The sequence below is a fragment of the Pristis pectinata genome, chromosome 25 (genome assembly GCF_009764475.1).
Source record: "Pristis pectinata isolate sPriPec2 chromosome 25, sPriPec2.1.pri, whole genome shotgun sequence".
NCBI lineage: Eukaryota > Metazoa > Chordata > Chondrichthyes > Rhinopristiformes > Pristidae > Pristis > Pristis pectinata.
This window is the reverse complement of record NC_067429.1, coordinates 783,703-804,073: the sequence shown is the minus strand read 5'-3', so window position 1 is coordinate 804,073 and position 20,371 is coordinate 783,703. Positions and strand designations below refer to the sequence as shown.

At 48.0% G+C, this 20,371-nt stretch overlaps 1 protein-coding gene across 1 annotated transcript in view; it reads right to left on the bottom strand.

The window, feature by feature from the left end:
- stard3 (StAR-related lipid transfer (START) domain containing 3) overlaps nucleotides 1-19,867 on the bottom strand; it is a 36,284-nt gene extending 16,417 nt beyond the window's left edge. Inside the window, exons 1-7 of the mRNA XM_052038847.1 lie at nucleotides 19,257-19,867; nucleotides 16,907-17,259; nucleotides 12,888-12,965; nucleotides 12,714-12,791; nucleotides 11,430-11,486; nucleotides 7,346-7,463; nucleotides 329-427 (exon numbers count right to left, since the gene is read on the bottom strand). Of these exons, the coding sequence (XP_051894807.1) occupies nucleotides 329-427; nucleotides 7,346-7,463; nucleotides 11,430-11,486; nucleotides 12,714-12,791; nucleotides 12,888-12,965; nucleotides 16,907-17,101 (625 nt within the window). The 5' untranslated portion in view covers nucleotides 17,102-17,259; nucleotides 19,257-19,867. The remainder of the gene's footprint in view (nucleotides 1-328; nucleotides 428-7,345; nucleotides 7,464-11,429; nucleotides 11,487-12,713; nucleotides 12,792-12,887; nucleotides 12,966-16,906; nucleotides 17,260-19,256) is intronic.
- Between the last annotated feature and the right edge of the window lie 504 nt (nucleotides 19,868-20,371).

Sequence of the window (20,371 nt, the reverse complement as noted above, 5' to 3'; positions counted from 1 at the left end):
TGGGTTTGGTTTATTCTATTTCTCTCTAACTTCCACCATTAACCCAACAACCGGATGACCTCCACAACTTATTCTCATGGCAATCCTGAGCTCACCCTAACGACGTTGTTCCCGGTGTGCTCTCCAACCCTCCCCCAACTTCCCTGCAACTTCAAACTAACCTTTTTTCTCTTTTCACCAGTACTGATGACGGGTCTTCAACCTGAAACCTTAACTGTTTCCACTTTCCACAGATGCTGCCTGACGTGCTGAGTGTTTCTAACATCTTGTTTTTATTTGTGCTTTCTGAAGAGACTATATCGAAGAGAGAAGCTGCTTTGACAGGTACCTGCGAAGGACTCCGGTGGAGAGTAGAACTGCCCCTCTGACACAGCACTGGGGTAAAGAAGGCCAGGGCCTCTGTGTATTGCTTGTGATGCCTGGTACACTGAGGCAGAGACAAATTGTATTACAACCAAAAGAACATCACATTTAGTTGTGAAGCTAAGTAAATGAGGAAGAAAAACATAAATTCTTGAAATTGGGAGGGCTAGATGATAAGGTGCTAATAAAATGCATCAGGTTACATGGAATCTACGGACATATAAAATCAAGAAGATCGTGGACAGAAAGATGGCCAAAGTTTTGCGGGCAGAATTTAGAGAGCTAGGGAAGAGGTTAAACAGCCTCAAAGGCAGTAATCTCCTGATTACAGCCAGTTCCATACACTAGGGAGCAGAGAAATAGGCAGAGCACGAGTGAATGCATGGCTGCAGAGGTGGTGTAGGAGGAGGGCTTTAAGTTCCTGGGTCTGGGGAAGGTGGGATGTCTACAAGCTGGACAAGGTGGACCAATAACTCTGCAGGAATTTTGCTGGGGAGGGTTGAATCTAGCTTGACAGGGGGCTGGGAACCCAAGGGGAGAATCAGAATGCAGAATCAGAAAATAGAAAAGGGGTTCAGGTGAAGGGTTACCCAGAAAGGCAATGAGAAAGGAGAAGGCAATCATCTGGGGTAACAACAGGGGCACCTCTTTGAAAAGAGGTGAGTCTTTGTCAGTGCGCTTATGAGTTTCACCTTGCAGAGTTGGGATTTGGAGCGGGACCTTTGAAAAGAGGTGAGTCTCTCTGCCTGAGCTGGTGAATTTCACCTTGCAAGAGTCTAAACGAGGCACATTTGCAAATTGTTACCAGTTGATTGGCTAATTAACAGCAGTAAATTAAAGGAAGGTAGGTCTAAGCAGAGCAGCTATTTTTGTGGTGGATCTGTGTTAGGGGCAGGGGGAAGGAACTGAGGCTTTGGTGAGATGAGGCAAAGATAAGTTTCTAGCTTTGGTGTTCCCTTTGGTGCCCCCTTTGGTGCCAGGCCAGAGTAGTGAGAATGGCTCCAGGGTCAGTGGTGTGTTCATCTTGTGAGATGTGGGAGTTCTGGGAGACATCCAGTCTCCCTGATAACTATATCTGCATGATGTGCATCCAGCTGCAGCTCCTTGTAGACTGTGTTAGGGAACTAGAACTGCAGCTGGATGACCTTTGGCTCCTATGGGATACTGAGAGGAGTATATAGACAAGAGTTACAGGGAGGCAGTCACTCCAAAGCTGGGTAACAGTTAGGAGAAGGAAGGAGAAAGGAGAATAGACAGGTAGTGCAGAGTACCCCTGTGGCTGTTCCCCTTGATAACAGGTATACCGCTTTAGATACTGTTGGGGGGATGACCTACTGGGGAAAGCTGCAGTGACTAGATCTCTGGCACTGAGCCTGGTTGTGTGGTGCAGAAAGGAAGGGAGGAGAGTGGTAGTGATAGGGGATTCCATAGTAAGGGTGGGGGGTGCAGGAGATTCTGTGGATGTGAAAGAAACTCCTGGATGGTACGTTGCCTCCCAGGTGCCAGGGTCAGGGATGTCTCGGATCGGGTCCACAACATTCTGGAGGGAGAGTGTGAATAGCCAGAGGTCGTGGTACATATTGGTACCAATGACATGGGTAGGAAATGAGATAAGATCCTGAAGACGGAATATAGGGAGCTAGGTAGGAAGCTGAAAAGCAGGACCTCAAGGGTAGTAATCTCTGGATTGCTACCTGTGCCATGTGCCAGTGAGGGTACGAATAGGTTGATCTAGCAGATGAATATGTGGCTGAGGAGTTGGGGCAGGGTTTCAGATCTATTGATCATTGGGATCTTGTCTAGGGAAGGTACGACCTGTACAAAAGGGACAGGTTAACCTGAACTGGAGGGGGACCAATATTCTTGTAGGCAGGTTTGCTAGAACTGTTGGGGAGGGTTTAAACTAGTTTGGCAGGAGGATGGGAACCAGAGTGATAGGTCAGGTTAGTGCACTTAGTGTACAAGTAGATGCAGAGTGTAGAAAGACTGAGGAAGAATAAGCAGTTGAAAGGGAAAAATTTCAGCCAGTTGGATAGGCTGAAGTGTGTCCACTTTAATGTGAGAAGTATCAGGAACAAGGGTTAGAGTTTGGAGCATAGAGAACCTAGAGCGTGGGTAAGTACATGGAACTATGACGTGGCGGCCATTACAGAGACTTGGCTGTCACAAGGGTAGGAATGGCTGCTGGATATTCCAGGGTTTAGATGTTTCAAAAGGGACATGGATGGAGGTAAAAGAGGTGGGGGAGTGGCTTTGCTGATCAGGGACAGTGTCAGAGCTGTAGAAAGGGAGGATGTCCTGGAGGGATTGTCCACTTGAGGCAGTGTGGGTGGAAGTCAGAAACAGCAAGGGAGCGATCACTCTGTTGGGAGTATTCTACAGACCCCCCAATAGCAGCAGAGACACCGAGGAGCAGATCGGGAGGCAGATTTGAGAGGTGCAAAAATAACAAGGTTGTTGTCATGGGTGATTTCAACTTCCCTAATATCGATTGGCACCTCCTTAGTGTAAAGGGGATAGATAGGGCAGAGTTTGTTAGGTGTGTTCAGAAAGGATTCCTGACACAGTATGTGGACAGACCGACTAGAAGAGAAGCCGTACTGGACCTGGGACTAGGTAATGAGCCTGATCAGGTTTCAGATCTTTTGGTGACAATGACCATAACTCCTTGACCTTTACCATAGCCTTGGAGAGGGATAGGAGCAGACAATATGGGGAAGTATTTAACTGGGGGAGGGGAAATTATGATGCTATTAGGCAGGAGCTTGAGTGTAAATTGAGAACAGATGTTCTTTGGGAAGTGCACAGTGGAAATGTGGAGGTTTAGGGAATACTTGCATGGGGTTCTGGATAGGTTTGTCCCATTGAGGCAGCGTAAGGATGGTAGAGTGAAGAAACAATGGTTGACGAGAGATGTAGAATATCTTGTCAAGAAGAAAGCTTACCTAAGACTTAGAAAGAATGGATCAGACAGGGCTCTGGAGAGTTGCAAGGTAGCCAGGAGGGAGTTTGAGGATGGACATGGGAGAGCTAGAAGGGGGCATGAGAATTAAGGAAGACCCCAAGGTGTTCTACACATGTGAAGAATAGGAGGATGACTAGAGTGAGGGTAGGACTGATCAGGGATAAATGAGGAAACATCTGCCTGGAGTCAGAAGAGGTAGGGGAGGTCCTTAATGAATACTTTGCTTCAGTATTCACCAGAGAGACCTTGATGTTTGAAGATGGCATACGACAGGCTGATACACTAGGGCATGTCGATGTGAGGAAAGAGGATGTGCTGGAACTTTTGGAAAAACACTTAGATAGATAAGTCACCAGGGCTGGATGGGATATATCCAAGGTTATTATGGGAAGCAAGGGAAGAGATTGCTGCACTTTAGGCTATGTTCTTTGTGTCCTCACTGGCCACAGGAGTAGTGCCAGATGATTGGATGGTGGCAAATCTTGTTCCTTTAAGAAAGGGGTAGGGATAACCCTGGGAATTACAGACTAGTGAGTCTTTCTTCAGTGGTGGGCAAATTACTGGAGAAGATTCTGAGACAGGATTTATGGGCATTTAGAGAAGCACAGGTTGATTAGGGACAGTCAGCATGGCTTTGAGGGGCAGGTCATGCCTCACGAGCCTGATTGAATTCTTTGAAGATGTGACACAGCTCATTGAAGGTAGAGCAGTGGATGTGGTGTACATGGATTTTAGTAAGGCATTTGATAAGGTTCCTCATGGAAGGCTTATTCAGAAAGTCAGGAGACATAGGATCCAAGGAAACTTGGCTGTGTGGATTCAGAATTGGCTCGCCCATGGAAGACAGAGGGTGGTGGTAGATGGAGGGTATGCTGCCTGGAGGTCGGTGACAAGTGGTGTTCCACAGGGATCTGTTCTGGGACCCCTGCACTTTGTGATTTTCTTTTTTTCTATTTTTATATAAATAACTTGGATGAGGATGTGGAAGGGTGGGTTAGTAAGTTTGTTGATGACACACAAGTTGGTGGTGTGGTGTTGTAGAAGGTTGCTGTAGGTTACAACAGGACATTGATAGGATGCAAAACTGAGCTGAAGTGGCAGATGGAGTTCAACCTGGAAAAGTGTGAAGTGATGCACTCTGGGAGATCAAATTTGAAGGCAGAATACAAGGTTAATGGCAGGACCCTTAGCAGTGTGGAGGAACAAAGTGATCTTGGGGCCCATGTCCATAGATCCCTCAAGGTTGCTGCATAGGTTGATGGGGTTGTTAAGGCATATGGTGTGTTGGCCTTCATTAGTTGGGGTACTGAGTTCAAGAGCCATGAGGTGATGTTGCAGCTCTATAGAACGCTGGTTAGACCACACTTGGAGTATTGTGTTCTGTCTCCTTGCCTCATAGGAAGGATGTGGAAGCTTTAGAAAGGGTGCAGAGGAGATCTACCAGGATGTTTCCTGGATTGGAGAGCATGTCTGAGGATAGGTTGAGTGAGTTAGGGCTTTTCCCTTTGGGGAGGAGGTTGAGAGGTGACGATAGAGGTGTATAAGATGCATAGATCGAGTGGACAGTCAGAGACTTTTTCCCAGGGTGAAAATGGCTCACATGAAGGTGGTCAATGGAGGAAGGTGTAAGGGGACGTCAGAGGTAAGTGCTCTTTTTTTTAAAGAGTGGTGGGTGCATGGAACACACTGTCGGCAGAGGTTGTGGGGGCAGATACATTAGGGACATTTAAGAGACTCTTGGATAGACACGTGAATGATAGAGAAATGGGGAGCTATGTGGGAGGGAAGGGTTAGATAGATCTTAGAGGATAAAATATCCACACAACATTGTGGGCTGAAGGGCCTGTACTGTAGCCTTCTATGAAAAGGCATACAATGGTGTGAAGGTTGATGGTAAGCAAGATATTGGGATACCAGCAAAAGGTGAATTAAAAAAAGCTTAAAGAAATAGAGTATGAGAGTAAACTAACAAATGATAAAAATAGATGGCAAGAATGTCTGCAGGTGTATAAAGGGAGTAGCTAAAGTAAACATTGTTTTAGAAGATGAGTGAGAAGTTAATAAAGGAAATAGAATCTTCTTCATTTCTCTAAATTAATTTAGATCTGCCTTCACAACAGAAGAAACTTAATGTCCTAATCATAAGTGATAGTGAAGGAGCTAGAGAAAGGGAGGAACTTAAAACAGTTGCTATCATTAGTTTCAGTACCCATTTCTAATGAGGCTACAGGCTGCCATCTCTGGATGTGATGACTTCCACCCTGGGGAAGTGGCTATAGAGATGCTTTGGCTGTAATCCACTAAAATTCCCTTGGTTCTGGAGAGGTCCCAGAGAATTGGGAAGCTGCAAATGTGTTGGTCCATTCAAGAAAGGAGGGAGGCAGAAAATAGGAAACTGTAGGCCAGTTAGCCTGACATCTGTCACTGGGACGTTAAGGAGATAATACCAGTACATTTAGAAAATCATAAGACAATCCAGCAGAGTTAACATGGGTTTATGAAAGGCAAATCATTGGACAAATTTGCAAGAATTTTTTGAGGGTGTAATAGGGTAGAAAAAGGGCTACTAATAGAATAATGTATTTGGGTTTCCAGAAGGCATTTTATAAGGTGCCTCAAGAGCACTGCCCAAGATAAGAGCACATGGGGTCCAGGTAATATATTGGCATGGATAGGGAAATGCCTAACTAACAGGAAACAGCAGTGGGATAAATGGATAATTTTCTGATTGGTAATCAGTAATAGGATCAGTGCTGGGGCCACAACTACTTATTTTTTACATTAATGACTTGGCTGAGGGGAGTGAGTCCAGTGCAGCTACTTGTGATAATAGAAAGCTTGGTGGGTTAGCTCGTTGTGCCATTCAGGACTGAGATGAGGAGAAATTTCACCTGGACAGTGGTGAATTTTTGGAATTCTCTTGCCAAGAGGTAGTGGAGGATCAGTTGCTGAGAATATTCAATAGATTTTTTTAAATCTTAAGGGAAAGAAAGGTTGGGGTTAGTGCAGGAAAATGGTGTTGCAGTAATTGGGTTATTAGCATCACACCTGAGATGCAGTGAAAAACTTTGTTTTGCAACCATCTATACAAAGTTTCAAAACATCAGTACATTGAGGTAGTACAAGGGAAAAGCAACCAAAGGATGCAGAGTATAGTGTTACAGTCAGTGCAGTGCAGGTAAACAATAAGGTGCAAGGGCTACAATGAGGTAGACTGAGGTCAAGAGTTCTTTATTGTACAAGAGGTCTGTTTAATAGTCTTATAACAGTGTGATAGAAGCTGTCCTTAAGCCTGATATGTGTTTTCAAGCTTTTGTATCTTCTGCCTGATGGAAGGGGGAGAAGAAAAAATGACTGGGGTGGGAGGGGTCCTTGATTATGTTGGCTGCTTTCCAGAGGCAGTGGGAATTGTAGACAGTCAGTGGAGGGAAGGCTGGTTTCTATGCTGTGCTGAGCTATGTCCACAACTGTCTGTGATCACAAGCAGAGCAGTTGCTGCACTAAGCTGTGATGCATCCTGATAGGATGCTTTCTGTGGTGCATCTGTAAAAAAAAAATTAGAGGGTCAACAGGGACATGTTGAATTTCCTTTGCCTTCTGAGGAAGTAGAGGTGCTGGTGTGTAGCGCACAGGCACCAGAGGGCTATAAGCCCACCCTGCTTCCATCCTTATCCCTTTCTACAGCTGGCAGAAAGGAATGGACTGCATTGGTGCATAGAGCTGGCACACATTCTGTGGCTGAATGGCCTTCTGTGATGTAACAATGCTAAGGTTCTATTCCAAGATGAACCATGAATAATTTAGTGAAATTTGAGCAGGCACTTGATGTGGGATTACAAACAAAAACCAGGGATGTGGGTCAAACAGTGTCTTTCAGAGAGTCACATTGACGACTGCCTGCCTTCTCAACTCCACCAGTGTGTGGTTATCAGTTGATGCAAACAGCCAGTGACTACACCACACCTAAGAGAGGGGCAGACCAGCAAAGCTGCAACATTACCTCAGACATTTACTCACATCTCTCATCCTCTGCCTCTTGGATCAAGACTTTGAAATCAAGAAACCAGGTCTCCAGCCAGACAAGTATGAAGGAAACAATTGGCAGAACGTAGCCAAAGGCACCTCTCGTCTGAAACTGAATGAAGGGTTTGATATAAATACCTGGTATTCTGGCCACTTATCTGTTTGTCGTATGATTGCTTTTGTTACATTAATACCCAAGAGATCCATTCTATTTAAATGGAAAGACCCTATACCCCCTACCACATTTCAATGGTTTTCTCAAACTATAACATGTTTAAACAGAAAAAATTAGGAGTGGTACTGTTGATCCTTCACTTAAATTTGAGGAAGTTGAGTCCATTTATTCAATATTTCCATATGATGTTAGCAGACCTTTTCGAATCCCTTTCAATAACCTTTGAATATAGGAGTGGAACTAACGATATAATAATGTTTTTTTAAACCAAAGAAATATCAGTCCAGTCTTTTTTGAAGTTTTTGGTTTGTTTTTGTTGATTTATTTGTTTATTTGGGTTCTCTTTTCATATAATCTCTTTTCAATTTTTTGTATCACGCTCACTTGGCATGAGTGCAGGAGGTCCAGATTATATATTTTACTCCTTGAGTATAAATATTAACTTATTGTTATCCTGATCTCTTCACACTGAATGTATAATCATTAATGTTATGTATATTAATTTGAAATGCAATAAAAAATTGAAAGATATAAATACCTGTCCTCGGTCTGCTGAGAACAGCAGGAGCACCAGCTATTATAGCACACAAACTTGAAATGTTAGAAATAAATGGCCAGGCATAGCAACATCAACAGACCCCTGAGAAGGACGGACCTAGGCAACTCTCGGTCCCCACCAGTTACAGGGCTTCAGCTCTTCTCCACTCTGGGTTTTGCTATGAACATCTACTGGGGTTCAGTTATCCCGTTAAGCAGTCATACAGCATGGAAACAGGACCTTCAGCCCAATCTGTCTGCCAGCCCTTTATTTTACAGGAGTTGACTCCTGGAGCCAGTTACCCAGGAGCAGAGTAATGAAGCGCTCTCTCGATCTGCTCCTGACCTAATCTAAAATCCATTCTTTGCTGATGACACAAAACTAAGTGGGAAGGTGAGTAGTTGAGGATACAAATAGTCCAAGGGGATATGGACAAACTGAGTGAGTGACGACATTGCAGGTGGAGAATAATGTAGGAAAAGGTGAGGTTATCGCTCTGGTGGAGAAGTTTAAAATTAGGTTTTTTTAAAACAGCAAGAAATGGGGAATGTTGATGTTAAATGGGACCTGGATGTGCTTGCATGCAAATCATCGAAGGCACTTTGGACAGCAAATGGTACGTTGAAGTTTATTGCAAGAGGATTTGACTACAGAAGTAATTATGTTTTATCTAATTAGACAGGGTGTTGGTAAGTACTTGCTATGGAGAGAGAACAGTGAAGATTCACCTGGCTGCTTCCTGGGATGGCTGATAGGAGCAGAGGCTGGGCCTCTGTTCTCCGCAGCTTAGAAGATAGAAGGGCAGCTCTTGAAAGATACAAAATTCTAACAGTTACAGGGTAGATGTGGTAAGATGCTTCCCCAGCGAAGACATTTCTTCACTCTGGGGGTAATGAATCTTTGTAAATCTCTGCCCTGAAGGGCTGTGGAAGCTCGGTCCTGCTGTTTGTTCACAACAGAAATCAATTCCTTAAATAGAGACACAGATGGATAGGGTAATGAAGAATACATCTGGCCTGCTTGCCTTCATTGGCCGAGGTACTGAGTGTAAGAATTGGGACGTCATGTTGCAGTTGTACAAAACGTTGGTTGGACCACACTACAGGAAGGATGCGGTAGCAACAGAGAGTGTAGAAGAGAATCATCAGGATGATGCCTGGAACAGAGGGCTTCAGGTACAAGACAGTAAGTAAGCTGGGTTTGTTCTCACTGGTGCTTAGGAGGCTGAGGGGTGACCTTGTAGAGATTTATAAGATTACATGGGGCAGGGGAGTCTGAAGTTAGGGCATAGGTTTGGGATGAGAGGGGAGAAATTTAAAAGGAGATCTGAGGGGCAACCTTTCCACACAGTGTGGTCAGATTCTGGAACAAGCTAGCAGTGGTAGAGACAGAAACAATTTCAATGTTTAAGAGGCATTTGGACAGGGTCATGGATTGGAAAGGTGTAGAGTGATAGGGGCCTAATGCGGGCAAATGGGATTAGCATAGATGGGCATCAGGGTTGGCATGGATGAGTGGGGCTGAAGGGCCTGTTTCTGTGCTGTACTCTGAATCCAATAGGTTTCCAGATATTAAATCAATCAGAAGTATGGTGATGGGCAGGAAAATGGTGTTGAGGCAGAAGATCACCTGTGATCTAATTGAATGGCAGAGCAGGAATGAAGGGCCAAATGTCGTCGTCCTCCTACATTGTATGCTTGAGTTCAATGTCTCTGAAGAGGCAACAAGTCAGCTCTCGGGGTGCTGAAGATTGCCATGGTAACTGAGCTACTTTGCTCTGCTGTAGGTTGGTACACGGAGAGTATTGTCTGGGAGGGGGCCAATCAGAAAAACCTCCATTCATTTACTGTGATTCAAACAGAGAAAGTTTGGGGGCCCATGTGTGGAGAATGTTACCAATGGTGGGGGGACAGATTTGTTTTGTTATCAGTCTGAGTGACAGGGCAGGCAGAGAGCCCAAAGTTAGCCCAAAGTAGGTTAGCTGGCTGCTGTAAATTGTCCCTAGTGTGTAGGTACAATCTGGGGAAGTTGAAGAATGTGGGGAGAATTTGAAAACAAAAAAGCAATTAATGTAGCATTAGTGTAAATGGGCGGCTGATGGCTAGTATGGACTCAGCATGGAAACAGGCCCTTTGGCCCACTGTTTTCTCAATGACTCTGCAGTGCCAACCTCTGGCACCTGCACTGTTTTTCTTTTAAAGACCTTTGTAAAAGAAACTTGCTGAACTGAATGAAGTGTCCAGCTCTGAGTTAACTAGACATCTCTGGAATGCTCAGACGGGGCTTCACACAGAACTCCCCCACATTTAAATCCCCCAAAACCACCACAGACCATCAGCAGCTGCTGTTCCCCCTTTAGGCCAAATGTCTACCTGGTGCAGATCCAGGAGAGGGAGCCACAAGAGCCAGGGTGCTGAGGACTTCACCAGGATTGTGATTTCATAAGTTCAGCAACTGTCAGCAGACACTAACTGCACAAAACTGGCTGCAGGTTTCTATCCCCAAACATTTCCAGGGCTTAACTTGCTGAATCACTGACAAACAAACAGACATGGTGGAGGCCATTGTAAAGAAGAATTCCTGTGGCCTCACGGGGTCGATAGATAGAACAGGTCTATTGAATGTCAAAAGACCTTGCAGTAAAGGGCTCTGTCGGCATTTTATCACTTTTATAATTGTAGGACATCTGAAATCACTTTTGATCTGAAGAGATACCTTGTACTGCCATGGTTCAAGGTAGGAAATGAAGAAAATGTGTGCACAAGGCACCAGGTTCAATAAATGACAAGATTATCTGCCTCCCTGATCTAGCTGGAGGTAAGAGTATCAGCAATGTAATTCCCTTGATGACTTCAGAGTGATATCATGGTATCTTTCTCAGCAAGAGAGCACTGGAGCCATCGGTTTAGCATCTCAAATAAGACAGGCCCTCTGCAGCCCTCTCTCAGAACCTGAGGGACAAGTTTCTCCACAAAGGGTGATGGGTGTGTGGAATGAGCTGCCAGAGGAAGTGGTAGAGGTGGGGACAATTATGATATTTAAAAGGCATTTGGACAGGTCCATTGATGGGAAAGGTTCAGAGGGATATGGGCCAAACATAGGCAAATGGGACTAGCTCAGTTAGGCAACTTGGTCGGCACAGATGTGTTGGGCTGAAGCGCCCGTTTCAGTACTGTATAACTGACTCTAACCGCACTAGAGAATTACCCTGAATGTTGTGCTCAAACCTCTGAGTGGCTCTGGGCCCACAGTCCTTGGGCCAATTACTGAGTCACCTTCATGGTAAAAGTCAGCCCCTTGTGGGGGAATGTCAAGCGTGAAGGAATGGCAGAACAAGAAAGAAATGATAATAAAATGCTCCTTACCTGAATCGAGAGAATGACTTTTATTATTAGAAAGCCACTGGTAAATAAAGTGGTGATCTAAAAGAAAACACAAGAGTCAGTGGCAGTTCCCTGTGGGGACAGTGACAGGCTGTTCAAAGCAGAATGAGCCCAACAATGACCAGGTAAGAGACCTGCTTGTGTTTTCCTCTGAAACATCCTCACATCCAGCAGAGTGCCAAGCTGAGCATCAACTGGTGAACCTCCAGGACCCACCGAGACTTCCCTCCTCAACAGTTATCTGTTAAAGTAACACCAGAGTGGGCCTTTCCCTACACACAAACAACTTAGTGCTGCACAAGGAGGCCATGTGACCCACTGTACCTGTACTGGAATCACCTTATCCTTGCTTCCCTGCCCTGATGCACTGCTCCCATGTGCCCCCCTTCCAGCTGGGTCAACCTGAGAGCAGGAGGGTAATTCATCAATTATAGGCTAAGAAATAGAAATTAATAAACAGCTTCTGCCTGACCTGCAGTCAGTGAGATAACTCCTGAGCCCCACCCTCAAACTCCGAGCTGACCCCTATCATCCAAGCTGACCCCTGACCCCCCATTCTGAGCAGAGCCTCTGGCCAAGAGTGCCATAGCCAGCTCTAGCAGACAATATCTCTACTGCCTGAGATGAATCAACCCAGATCACCAGCAAACAGTGTGTGAGCAGGTTGGTGTGAAGGGGGCACAACACAATGACGAAACGTACACCAGACCCTGCAGCACTCTGCTCAGCCCAGTGAATGGAACACATCCCCCACGGACCTCCCTCCTCCCTCCCAGTACTGGCAACATCCAGCAAATGTGTGATCAGCAGAACTTCACCCTGCTGCCTCTCATCCCTTTCACACACTCACTCTGCCCAAATACATCAAAACGTGATTAATCACTGCTTGGTTTTGATTTCTGACAAATTCTGGCCAAATCTCCATTTGGAGCCTTCAGCCCTCTCAAACCGTGAACAAGTGTTATCGAGGGTCTGGTCATTACAGCAGCAAAGGGGATGCTGAAACCCAAAAGTAAAGCAGAATCTGCAGGCAGGCCATGCCTATAGCAGAGGCAGGCTGATTACTGGCTTGGGTGGGTGACCAAAACCACTCCCCAAGCTCTGTGCAGATACTTGCCAACCAGTTCTGTCAGCTGGTGCAGTGTGGAGAGAATTCGTCATCTACCCACTCACCCTCAGCTTTGGCCCCACCAACACCTGTAAAAATGCCGGACAAGTGCACACCCCTCGTCACACAACCAGCGAGACCGTGAAAACTCTACTTACTGCAATCACCCACCAGTGACGGAGCCGCAGGAGAGCATACGCCAGCAGCAACACCAGGAAACGTAATACTGCCAGCAACTGCAGGGAGCAGAAGAACCAACATCAATAATTGTTTAGAGTCATTAGGAGGTGGAGTAATGGAATTCTGGTTAGATGTAGGGACACAATACTTACAAAAATGTCAAAAAATGAAGTTCTAAAATCATACTGTATTATTTCAGCCTTCAGATTTTTTTCAATACCATCTTTTGTCTGGGAAACAAAGAACATGTTAAGGTTTCAGAGTCAGTAATTTTCCAAGGGAAATGCAGTTCACGGAAACACTCTGACTCACTGTGGAGGCTCCAGCTCCGCCTCTGTGCCAAGAGGCAGAGACGTTGTTTGACAGAGTTGTTTAGTCAAGCTGCAGACGTGGTGAAGCTCTGAGATGCTCTGCAAGCTCTGTAAAGACAGACTTGCATTCCTACAGCAGCTCTCCTAACCCAAAGACATGCTAAAGCTCAACAATCAAATAAGAACTTGAGGACTTGCCACTTTGTAACGTAGGAAGTGCAGCAGCCAAATTGTGCACAGCAAGATCCCACAGAAGGTAATCAGGTAAGGACCAGGCAATCTGTTGGGAGATGAGTATTGGCCCCATGACACCAGGAGGCAGTGTCCTGCTCTTCTTCAGACAGTGACATGAGGCTAGATGGGGCCCTAGTTCAAATCTCACCTCATTTCAGCCCAAAGTCAAAGCGCCTCCAGCTGTGCACAGCTCCCCCAGTGCTGACCCACCAACAATTCAGTGCACCTTCAATACTGCTACCCTGACAGTATCGTCCTTTCTCAGTACTGACCCTACCAACAGTACAAATCCCCTTCAGTACTACACCTCCAACAGTGCCCCCTCCCTCCCTCCCTCAGCACAGCTCTCTCTCTGTTGCCCCCTCACTCAGATCAGTAGGTGCAAAGGGCGAGTGCAGATCTGCCACACGGTGCAATGAGAATCAGTTCATTGATGATCTGGTAGTTAAATGGTCTTCAGAGGACTGATCAATAATATGAAGGAGACTTTCATATAAAAACAAAAGTGAATTTGTTCGATCTGGAGTCAGGATCCTAAATCTGAATAAAGCAAACTTCAAAGGCATGAAGACACAGAAGACTGCTGATGCTATAATCTGGAGCAGAAAAACAAACTGCTGGGGGAACTCAGCAGGTCAAAACGACTTGCAGGGTCTTGACCCAAAGCGTCAATCATCTCTCTGCCTCCACAGATGCTGACTGACCCACTGAGTTCCTCCAGCAGTTTGTTTTTATGCCTCAAAGGCATGATTTGGCTATGATAGCTTAGAAAATTTACATTAAAAGGTAGGCATGGTGTAAGTATTATATGTCCCTGAGGCAAAAATAAAAGGCCTTTTCTATCGAGAAGTTGAAGAGAGAGCAGTTATCAAAAAAAGCAACAAGCCTGACAGTTGGAAAGCAGAGTTCAGAGGAAACCAAAACGCTGATCAGGAAAGTAAAAGTGAAAAACGAGGGCAGGGCAGGGAGACACCGATTGACTGCAGTGGTTGCTATGGATATGTTAAAGGAAAAGGTTAATTAAACATGTGGGCCCCTTACACAGAGTCAGAGAAAGTGTTTGGGATACAAGAGGAAACGAAACATCTATTCTGCATTCATCTTGACAGAAGACAGTGAACATCTGAAAACAAGAGAACCATGGGTCTAGAATGAGTGAAGGTCCTGCAGTGCAGCACTCTCTTGGCACTACAGTGAACCACTACCTTGAACCGCTGCAGTCTCTGGTGAAGGTGCTCCCCAACACTACCGGATGAGTAATTCTGACATTTAGACCCAGCAACAATGAAGGAACAACAACACGTTTCCAAATCAGGACAGTGTGTGACTTGGAGGGGAACTTGCAGGTGGTGGTGTTCCCTGCACCTGCTGTCGTCGTCCTTGGTGGTAGAGGTCCTCAGTTTGGAGGGTGCTGTCGGAGTAGCCTGGACTTGAACTGAAGTGCATGTTGTAGATGGTCCACACTGCAGCCACTGTGGCCCAGTGAATGAATGCTGCATTGTCCTGATGGTGTAAAGCTTCTTGGTGTGGTCGCAGTTACACACATCCAGGCATTCTTTCACACTCCTGTCTTGTGCTACAGGTGTCAGAAAGTGAGTCACTCGCCACTGCCTCAGCCTCTAACCTGTTCTCATTGTCATGGTACCCATGTGGCTGGTCCAGTTCCATTCAATGGTGACCTCCAGGAACTCGGTGATGATAGACCACAATGTCCGGGGTTGGTGATTAAACTCTCCTGCATCAGAGATGGTCATTGCCTGGCACTTTTCTGGCAAGAACACTTGCCACTTCTCAGCCCATGCTCAGCCCAGTCCTGGCAGTTTCAGCTGTTGTGGAATTGCAAAAGGAATTGAACATTTTTTGCTGGTGCTTGCACATCATCACTTCTGACCTCACGATGGGAGAAAGGTCACCGATGAAGCAGCTGGAGATGGTTGGGCCCAGGACCCTGTCCTGAGGAACTCCTGCAGTGATATCTTGGGGCTGGGATAATTGACTTCCAACAACCACAACCATCTTCCTCTGTGTGAGGCCTGACTTCGTCTTTTCTCTTTGAACCTCCAGTGACCAGTTTTGCCGCAGTGGGTCAGATGCTGCCTTGCTGTTAGGGGTAGTCGCACTCACCTCCCCTCTGGAAGTCAGCTGTTTGGTCCATGTCTGGACTAAGACTGACGGCTCTGAAGCTGAGTGGTCCTGACAAAAACCTGCACTGGACACGTGAGCAGCCCGTCTGTGAGTGCCCGACACCACTACTGGTGACATCTTCCTCCTTTAGCTTCTTGCTGATGACAGAGTAGACCAACTGAGCAGTAATTTTAGCCAGACTGGATCGTCTTGTTTTTCCTCAACAGGGCTCCTGGACGATTTGCCATGTTGTTGAGTGGATGCTGTTGCTTTAACTGTATCGGAACAGCTTGGACAGAGATGGAGGGGTCTGGAACAAGGACTTGTCTGGCCCCCTTGCTGTTGCTGCATTCGGTGATCTCTGTTTCCCGATATCACAAGGAGTGAGTCGCATTGGCTGGAGACTGGCTCCTGTGATGGTGGGATCTCAGGATGAAGCTGAGATGGAGCACCCACGAGACACTCTGGCTGGACACGACTGCAAACGTTTCAGGTGTTTCTCCTAGGAGCTGTCATCGTTGAGGATGGTGATGTCCTTGGAGGTTCCTCCTCACGTTGACTGTATCATTGTGCACCACCAGCTCTAATTAGCTTTGTTTGGGTTGGTTGGTCGTGGAATCACTTTGCTGTATTGCAAACTGCTTCTGCTGTTTCACACAGTCCTGTGGCAGTGTTTCGCCAGGTACTGTTGTCAGATCCCAGCATGTCCTTCTGCACTCATTAAACCAGGGTTCAACCTCTGACTTATGTGTACACCGCACCCTCCCATCGCACAGCACTCTCTCCATACTGCCCCTCCCACAGCGTAGCGCTCCTTCTGCACCGCCCCACCCACACTGCAACACTCCCCCTCACAGGGACTGCACTGGGTCACTGAGCGATCACACAGTCATTCTGCCCAACCACTCAGCCCACCAAACATCATGGCTTCAAACCCAGAAACCAGCTCGTGTTTAAGCTGCTGCTCATTAATGCTCAGGAAACGATCTGATTAACGATACCTCACTACATCAACTCTGTACAGTTTCACAGGGAATAACATTTATCTTGAAGAGAAAGTGACTCCATGTAGTGACAAAGAATCTGATCCTCACTCTGGGTATAGTGACTGTGGCCATCACACCCAGTGACTAACAAACAGGAGCTGACCTTTGCTCTGGAATTGTGCTCTACAGTAACCACGGATGTGTTGAAATCACATCTAATTTCAATTTTTATTCTTTACAGGGGAGAGAGTTGAACTGTGAGTTTTTGGTAGCAACACAATGCTGGAGGAACTCAGCGGGTCGGGTAGAATCTACGGAGGGAAACGGACAGTCAATGTCTCGGATTGAGACCTTTCATCCAGACTGGAAAGAAAGAGGGGAGATAGCCAGTATAAAAGGTGGGGGTTTGTATTAACTATTTACAAATCAAAGCAAAACTAGCAGGGAGGAAGCAACAGCGTTTCAGATCCTGTCCCTGTGTGTGTGTGTGCTGATTCCCAGAAAGGAAACACTTACATTCAGTTCGATAATCCACAAGAGGGAAACGAACAGCAGGTCAAAGGTTACAAAGAGGCAGAAGGTCCGGCGTACGTCAGAGATGGCCTTCCTCTCCTCCAGAGTTGGGCACTGTGCTGCCAGGCCTGCCTGGCACTGGGAGTACGAGGTGTTGATTGAGGCAATGGTTGGGAGAGGCTGGTCCAGCCCATCCATCCTAGCCCCTGCCCACCATCAGGCATCAGGGCTGCAGAGAAAGAAACGGCAGTCCGAACAGTCCAAGTGCTGGAGACGACAGCCGATGCCCAACTTCTGATCAGTGCCCCCAAACGCAGTCTGCTTCTAACGCAATCAAGGCACTCGTGGAGACAGTTCTATAGATACAGAGGTCAAAGATAATTAAATACGGGTCTTTTAACCTGATAAGGTGCTTTGTAAATGCAGACATTGTTGGGTATTTGACAATGGCCCCAGTAACTGCTTGATGAATTCATTGGCTGGATGGCACTAACAGAGCCCCACAAATCCCACATTTCTCCCTCTAGTTGGCGGTTAACCAGTCTCAGCCGGAGCACTAGTTGGTGCATTACGGTCCCGGCAAGAATGAATCAGTTGACCAGATCACTTCTGCAGCTATGGTGCCCAGTACTGCTGGACTCCAACAATGGAAGGCAGCTGGGCTCAGGTGTCAGGGACAACACAACCACATTGTACTAAGGGGCAAAAGTACACAGAACAAGACAGGAAGTGTCAGTCAACTGAAGAGGAACTGCATGATATATGCACACACAGAAACCCAGTGAGAGACATGCACGCACGCATGCATACACACACACACACACACACACACACACACGTGCACAGTTCCTCATCTATTGGTCAGATTGAAGGAAAATGAGATACAAAAAAAACCTAAAACTAGTGTGGGGTCATCTGTCCAGGATCGATGGGCGGCATCAGCTGTGTATCCTCAGTGCACCACAGGTTGTGTAAACAAGGAACAGATATAACCTTGGTCTCATGCAGGAACATCACAGCCCAGCAGCAAGACTAATGGGGTGAGAGACACAGCCTGATGAATAATCCCTGTTGACCGTGAGACACACACCAGAGAAGCGTCTCGCACTCAACCAACCCACAAGCAACTACTCCTGGTGCTGCAGTGCCAGTGGTCACTCTGACCTGCAATGAGGATAGTATTTATTTCATAAACAACTGCTTCAACAACATCATATGACTGAGTAATATCTAAACCAGCAGGGAAATCTCAACAAGAGTTTCAGCCATGGAGAGTCAGCCCTCAGTACTCCCTCCAACCAGTCATGGGATCGGGGGAGACCATCCACCACCCCAGGCTGCCTTTGCTGGTGAATTAACCAGAGCAGAGTTCAGTTTGTTGCCTGGAATCTATCAGCTTCGGTACCCAACTCAATGCACATGGGGGGTGGTGACCACTGGTCTGGGGAGAGGGACTGAGGGGGGGGGGGTGACCACTGGTCTGGGGAGAGGGACTGAGGGGGGGGGGGTGACCACTGGTCCGGGATGACCACCAGCAGCGGCCGATGGGGAGGACGGGAACGCCGTGGAGAGGTCGGGCGGCTCCGTGCCGGGTCCCCCCCGGTAACCGGCTTCCCCCCCCCCCGGTCCCCGGTCCCCGCTTCCCCCCCCACCCACCGGTCCCCGGTCCCCGCTTCCCCCCCCCCCCTGGTCCCCGGTCCCCGCTTCCCCCCCCCCCCTGGTCCCCGGTCCCCGCTTCCCCCCCCCCGGTCCCCGGTCCCCGCTTCCCCCCCTCCCCCCCCCCCACGGTCCCCGCTTCCCCCCCTCCCCCCCCCACGGTCCCCGCTTCCCCCCCCTCCCCCCCCCGGTCCCCGGTCCCCGCTTCCCGCTTCCCCCTTCCCCCCCACCGGTCCCCGCTTCCCCCCCCCCCCCACCGGTCCCCGGTCCCCGCTTCCCCCCCCCCCCCACCGGTCCCCGGTCCCCGCTTCCCCCCCCCCCCCCCACCGGTCCCCGGTCCCCGCTTCCCCCCCCACCGGTCCCCGGTCCCCGCTTCCCCCCCCCCCCCACCGGTCCCCGGTCCCCGCTTCCCCCCCCACCGGTCCCCGGTCCCCGCTTCCCCCCCCCCCCCCGGTCCCCGGTCCCCGCTTCCCCCCCCCCCCCGGTCCCCGGTCCCCGGTCCCCGGTCCCCCCCCGGTCCCCGGTCCCCGCTTCCCCCCCCCCCCCCACCGGTCCCCGCTTCCCGCTTCCCCCCCCCCCCCCCCGGTCCCCGCTTCCCGCTTCCCGCTTCCCCCCCCCCCCCCCCGGTCCCCGGTCCCCGCTTCCCGCTTCCCCCCCCCCCCCCCGGTCCCCGGTCCCCGGTCCGTGGTCCGTTTACCTCAGACCCGCCGCCGTTCGCTCCCGATCCGGAACCCGCGCTTCGGTCTCACCCGGAAGTGGATCCACTCGAACCGCTCCCAGCGAGAGATAGAGCGATTTCCCAGTTGTGTCACCCCCTCAATCATCCCCCGGCTTCCGGCCAGACAACAACGAAATCAGGAGCCGGAGTAATTGGGCCCTGCGGACGTGTTCTGTCCTTTATGAAGAACAGAATCGATCTCCTCCCTCAGCTCCATTCCCCACATCCCTTGATTCTCTGCTTTGAATAAACTCCATGAATGAATCCGCGCCCTTCCGAGGTGGAGAGTTTCAAAGATCCACCACGCTCTGCCTAAAACAAACGCTCCTGGTCTCAGGCCTGGATGAGTTCCCCCGTTCTGAGACTACCCCTGCTTCTGGGCTCTTCAGCTTGTTGAACTCTGCTTGAATTTTCAATGAGATGTGTTCTCATTCTTCTAAACTCTAAAGAACACTTTGGTCTACTCAATCTCTCCTCTCACAGTTAACCTGCCATCCCAAGCCCCATTTAGTGAATCTTTGCTATACTTCCACTCTGCGAGTGCATCCGTTCTTAGGTAAGGAGACCAAAACTGTCCACCCCATATTCCAAGTGCCGTCTCGCCAAGGCCTTATTGCAGTAAAACATCTTTACACCTGTGCTCAAAACCTACCTTATTAAAGACCAATATATTTTCTGTCGCTTCCTGCATTTGCAAGTTAGGTCTCAATGACTAGTGTCCACATCACAATTCAACAGTAATCCATTCCATGCATGGAAGCAGACTACACATGCTATATTAAAACCAATTTTATTAGTATGATTTTATTTTTTGCCAGACCTCCAGCATCAGGTTCTATAAGATCCTGGGTGATAGTTTAGTTGCTGCACAACCTTTCCTGAAGGGTTGGTGCACTTGGATATATGCCTTTATCTTTGTGCCAGATCTGATCTAGGATTACAGTTTCCAGCCCGTAATGGACACTCTGCTCTCTGCTGCTCCAGCCTGATTAATGAGGGAAGCAGGTCTCACCCTGCTGCTTTTTGCTTTTGAATCACAATAACACTAAACCAGTTGCATCGTGCGTTGATTAGAAGAATGCAGGAGGAATAGT